We start from the raw sequence: 5,823 nt of genomic DNA, 5'->3' as shown, positions 1-5,823 counted from the left end.
AACGATGTGATAATTATTTATAATAAAAAAAAAAATCGATGTCCTAATTTACCTAAGCCGACAATATCTTTTGAGAATTTACTTCGGTTGGCGGTAATCATACTAACTGAGAGTTCGTGTTACCTACGGATTGTGATTCTTGTTTTTGTTACAACGATGTTTTGGAATGTAAAAACAACATTCTCTAATTCTCATATTACGATCGAGCCGGAAAAACTAAATAGAAAACAATAATTTTACTTTTTAAGGATATGAATTTGATAAAATAATCTCAAATTTTCTTCTCAAGTTCTTTTAATGATTGAATTTTGGAGTTGAAATTTTATTTTAGCGCAATGTTTTTTTTGTGCCAAATTGTACCAATGTTATCGATATTATGCATTTAGCAAGATTAAAGGTCCCAAAATATATGACATGTTTTAATTGACATAACTCATACTAAAACATCATAAGGGAGTTAACACATTATCATTTGAAAACTGTTTCGCGAACGGATTTGAGAGAGACCATTTCTCTTTTGCATTTAACATTGAACTTGCTCCCGGAGAATTTGGATTTTTGCCCTATAATTCACTCCGAAACATGATTTATATATATATATATATATAAGGTGTGGTGCTTGAGCTCGTATCCCTCTTGCGAGTGTGTTCGTGTATCCCTCTTGCGAGTGTGTTCGTGTGTGATTAATTATTAAAAAAATAAGAATAAGTAAACTGCATAACTTTTGTCAAAACGAGAACCAAGACCAAGGTATCCTTCGGGATCTGAGAACTCAGTTTTTTTCTTCTTTGAAGCCTGACAACTCATTTAAAACATAACTGATCAGAAACTAATTTACAAATTTGCACATCTTTCTTAATTATCAGATGACAGCCGGAGCGGGGCGTCTATGTTCTCGTATCAATTTGATTCTCCACTGGATCCTAATCACACTAGTTACTACATAAAACATCATAAGGTTAAATCTTTAACAACCATGGTTGTTGGAACTACCACGGTTACACTAAACAAAAACTCGGACATGAGGAAATGAGACTAGAGGAAAGCTTTTATACAATTGACTCGAAGCTAGAGAATAAATATTACAAAGTTCAAACTAATTAAGCACAATGATGGATATATATCAGATGCTTATTGTTTCTTGTATCCGTTCCTCAACTCTTCTATGATTTAATACTTCCCTTGCTCGGGCACTTCTGTGCTGCAAACGCTGGTGCAGTGTCTCAGACATCTGGTCAAAGAAGTCAGGGTCCCACCTTTGTATCAGCAAAGGGTCTTCTGCGAAACAAATGTATATGGATGTAACAGCACTTTCTACCACAACCATCGCGACCCCGACCTATAAGTCAAATCCAATATTGATAGTCAAATCACAAATGCATAAACTGAGGCAGAAATAGTAAAATATTTGTGCACACTGAAGGCATGGTCTATATCAGGTTGAATAACCAAAGTGAAAGACTTGCGATTCAAAGGGGTTCTTAGTCACCCATGTTAGTAGAAACCTGGTATTCTGGTAAAGATTTTAGGGAGAAAATAGGGCACAATGGAAAAATGGTCTAAACCATTAGAACTCTACTGAAAGATATTACTAGTCCTGAAACTTCTAGACCCTTCACCTGCATGAAAAAAAACCTAGCCGGATGACTATGGAAAGAAAATTTGCCATCTTGCACAATTTATAAAAGCTAACACAAAATCCTAGAAGCCCAAGCTCCATAATCACTGTAAAATCTCCATTACACAACTATTGCCTTTTGTTGGTATATCTATATAATTCAGCAATTACGGAGAAGAATAAAAATGTAGAGAGGAAAACAAAGATGAGCATGTAATGAGCATATTACCAATATCATGCCCATCAACATGGCAGTGGATCCAACCATAATCACCCTGTCAGGATACTTGATCCTTGTCCAAACCCCTGCACAAGTTCCACTAAGGAGCCCACCCAAAAGAGCACCCATCAGAAGAACTGATCCTGAACAATCGTATGCGACGAGAGCTTCAACACCAGTTGACTGGAATAACTCCCATGCATCTCTTGCTGATTTGTTGAAGTTTTTTCCAAATATTGCAATCTGCTTATAATAATAAATTAAACTGCCGTAGCTCTAATAGTAACATGAATTTATAGAAATGAGCAACTCAAGATCTGCATTTTACAGGAACAAAAGGTTTTCTTTTCAACAGAAAAAGGTCTTTTAAGCAACTTTACTTTTATCTACTACTTCTCTTGCTAGGCTTGTTGAGAAATTCTTAAAGCAGTGGTCTGTTACTAACAAAAGTGAAGTACAAGATGCAACTACAAAATGCATAAAGTACAAAGTAAGGATAAGGACATCAGCCCAAACAGTATTTACTATAAAGCTTTGATTGACTGAGAGATTTAAAAAAAACTCAAAAGTTTACGTCGCAAGGGAATTCGCCTATTTCACGGCCAAACTAGTATTTTATTCATTGTCTAACCCAATTCTCCCTTTAGGGTTTAGATTTGTAACTAAATACTTCTACAGGAAAAGACCGAACCAAAATACCAATTGAGCTTGAACCTAGATTATCAATTCTCTTATAATACAACTTATTCTTTCGGAGGCAGTTCCCTTTAAACCCTGTGCGGGACGTGTCTCACGGGACCCCTGCTTGTTGACTGGGAAGCACGACCCTCAACCGATATTCCACGAATTTTGGACTCCAGAGTCCATTCAGCAATTATTTCACATTCATTAACTTGTTTTGGATTTGAGTATTCTTGTCGTTGTCAAGTGGAGCATTGTATTAGTTTTAACATACATTTGTTTGTCACTAATACTTATCTTGCAAGGTGTTTAGTGATACAGTACAACACTATAAAAAGCTGGAAATGACACCAGGAAATGAAATAATAGTGCCTGTGCTTTAAATTGGTTTAAATTTAAACCAGCAAATCAAGTAGTTATTGCTATGGACCCTATTTTTAAATGTCCTTGTGGCTGAAGCACTTATCAGATAAAAAGTTTTACTAATTTATCTCTATGTTTAACAGTCTTGAGTGAAATTATAGTCCTCTAGACAACTTACTCTTATTGTCAAAACTCAAAACAGGTTTTACGCATATAGGAATTACCTCCATGTATGGGGAATATTATTGCAATTGTTACTATTCATTCAAAAAGCTTTAAAAACTCAAGTGGGAAAAAAGAAGAAAAAAGACAACAAAATAGGTAAATTACCTGGACGTAAGCATATTTATTAAAAAAACGAACAAGGGTCTCCACGAGGTGAAACAAGAAATCAACACAGCAGAGCAAGCATTCATTGTTCCCAATCTTTGACCTAAATCCTCTTATCTGCAAAATATCGGTCAAATCATTTATATGGTTGTTAACACCGACAAATAAACATATAGTATACATAAACCAGTTTTACAGTTTTGATAACTCAGACATCAAGAAAATATTATTTCTATACCTCCCATCGTAATGTTCTGATAGCGGCTGTAAAGAGTGATCCATAGCAGATACTGCCAAAAGAAGTTGTCACGGCATATCTTAGACATTTCATCAGTGGTTTGTTAGGCATTGACGCAGCTTCTCGACCACCATGAAAAAGAACAAGGAACACCATCCCAGAAACTATAACATGTACTGTATTACAGAGAACTGCACCTGTCCAAAACAAACTTACAGAGAGTACCTGCAGAGACAACAGAAAGTCTTCATCTCTTAGAAAACAAAACCTGTAATTACGATTGTTCCGACTGTTTCTACTATGAAATGAAAGCAAAACTTGCCAGCTCACCACAAGTAGCCACCAGCGTCCACCATCACCCATGCTTGAAGCCACAACTCCAGCTGCTCCAAAGGACCATAGCCCTAGCCACATCAGCATTACCATCATAAATGCACATGCTACTCTCATAACTTCAGGATAATTCCAGACCAACTTCACTGCTTTTAGCAGCACCAGCATGGTAAATGGAAACCTAGATCCCATTGTTGCACCAGTTAAATAACTTAATTCGCTGGTAAGTAGAATCTTTTTTGACTTTATAACCATATTACTGTATATAAAGATCCAATCATGCGGCAAAAGTATCATTCTAAACGAGGAACGAAGTCAAGAATATTCTACTGAAAGTATAAAAAATCTATATTTGTCATAATACCTGTCAATAACAGCCATGACATACAAGAACTGCAAACCAGAACCAATAGCGAAAACAACACCCCAGAAGAACTGTTCGGTCCAAAAGCAGAAAACACTGATCACAGCAAGATAAGTAGTCAAAATATGAACCGAGAATTTCATCATCTGGTTTGCCCGTGAACCAAGTAGCAACAACCATGTCCAACCAAGAACCGTTGCGACAGCACAAGCAACAGCATACAGTGGCCAGTAGTCCTCTGTTAAACCTGCCTGATTCTCTAGTATTCGAGACGTGTATCTATCTATATTAAGCCTGTCCTTTTTCCTAAACCTATTCAAGCCTAGCACCCCAAGAACAACACCTAAGCAAATCAAATGCGCCACAAAGATTACTGACCAGAAGACATCCCTCCAGCGACGTGTAACCTCTAAAGCTTGTCCTGATGATAACGAATTACTTCCATCAGCACTTCTAAGACTCCGTCCAGCATTCTACAATTACACCCAAAATAAGTTTTTTTCAGTTCCCTTTGTTTTCCTAAAATGTCAATCACTAAACCTACATTTAGCACAAATACGCTGCACACAATACAATTGCAAATACTTTATCGGCCTCCTCTATAACAAACAGCCACACACATGCTATTCACCTTTCAGGCGTAAAAAGTTTCAATCTTGACAACAATCAAGACTCTAAAAACCACCTAAACCAAATATCTTAATCCCTTATCACACACTCAAAAATATCACAAGACTGATCACTGATCAGTGATCCCCTAACAAAATCTCGAGATCAATTGACACAAACAATCACATGATCAATCTAAATAAAAAACACTTTCTATAAAACTTAAACTAAAATTCACAAAGATTTGCATTCATTAATAAAAATGCAAACTTTATGACAAAGATCAAAGTCAACAATCAAGAAAACAAAAACCATTACATAAAAACATCAAATACACATAAAAAACATCATTCATGATCCAAACAAGTACAAAAATTATGTAAGTATATATGTATGTATAATATACCTGTTGTGCAGTGGCAACAGAAGCAGAATCATCAGAAGAAGAAACAGAAGAAGGGCTGTGAGAATTATTCATTTTGATGAAAAAGATCAAATCTTTATTGAATTTAAAGTAATATAATGAGTTGAATTGATTGAATTGGATCAGTTATTTAGAGTGAAATTAGGGTTTTAAAAAGGGGAGGATCAAAGTAGTTAATAATTAGTTAGTTATTTAATTAGTTATTAATTAAATTAAATTTGTAGGGAAATGAAGTGGACAAAAACTGAAAGTTAACGGCTAAAACCACCATTTGGAGTTTGAGAAAGAAGAGAGAGAGAAATGTAGATATGGACATTTTTAAGATAAATGTTTTAAAAATGTGTCATGATTTGTTATTTTCTGATTTGCCACCGTGGCACTTTTATTATTTAAAAAAGAATTTTGATTTTGACATTTAAATTTATAGTTATACTTAACTTTTTCTGCATATTGAAAAATTTTAAGCCGAATGTTACCTCAAGATAGTTTGATTTTTTTTTGTCGCAGGGACCCACAGCCGCTACCCTTCGGGTGCATATTGGGTAAATCCTACGGGATAAATCGTATTTAAGTGACAGTTTAATTTTGTGCCAACTGAACGAGGGTTTTTTAGAATTAAGCGGTCAAACAAATGTTGATCGGC

The 5,823-nt window shown here is 35.4% G+C and overlaps 1 protein-coding gene across 1 annotated transcript; it reads right to left on the bottom strand.

Moving 5' to 3' along the window:
* Positions 1 to 759: 759 nt before the first annotated feature.
* Positions 760 to 5,427, bottom strand: LOC141680530 (uncharacterized). The gene is made up of 7 exons (XM_074486731.1): positions 5,163 to 5,427; positions 4,148 to 4,620; positions 3,781 to 3,964; positions 3,451 to 3,675; positions 3,213 to 3,329; positions 1,848 to 2,081; positions 760 to 1,339 (listed from the first exon to the last, which is right to left on the bottom strand). Exons 1-7 carry the CDS (start codon positions 5,232 to 5,234, stop codon positions 1,124 to 1,126), a joined length of 1,521 nt encoding a protein of 506 aa, XP_074342832.1. The 5' UTR covers positions 5,235 to 5,427; the 3' UTR covers positions 760 to 1,123.
* Positions 5,428 to 5,823: the final 396 nt, after the last annotated feature.

Source organism: Apium graveolens, chromosome 8 (assembly GCF_009905375.1).
Source record: "Apium graveolens cultivar Ventura chromosome 8, ASM990537v1, whole genome shotgun sequence".
Taxonomy (NCBI): Eukaryota; Viridiplantae; Streptophyta; class Magnoliopsida; order Apiales; family Apiaceae; genus Apium; species Apium graveolens.
The sequence above is the reverse complement of the archived record's forward strand: the minus strand, read 5'-3'. Positions and strand labels throughout refer to the sequence as shown.

Excerpts from the sequence above, each read along its gene's own strand:
- LOC141680530 (XM_074486731.1), bottom strand. The coding sequence starts at position 5,234 with ATGAATAATTCTCACAGCCCTTCTTCTGTTTCTTCTTCTGATGATTCT. Across the intron at positions 4,621-5,162 it reads CTGTTGCCACTGCACAACAG|AATGCTGGACGGAGTCTTAG; the intron begins GTATATTATACA and ends GTGTAATTGTAG. Across the intron at positions 3,676-3,780 it reads GACGCTGGTGGCTACTTGTG|GTACTCTCTGTAAGTTTGTT; the intron begins GTGAGCTGGCAA and ends TTGTCTCTGCAG.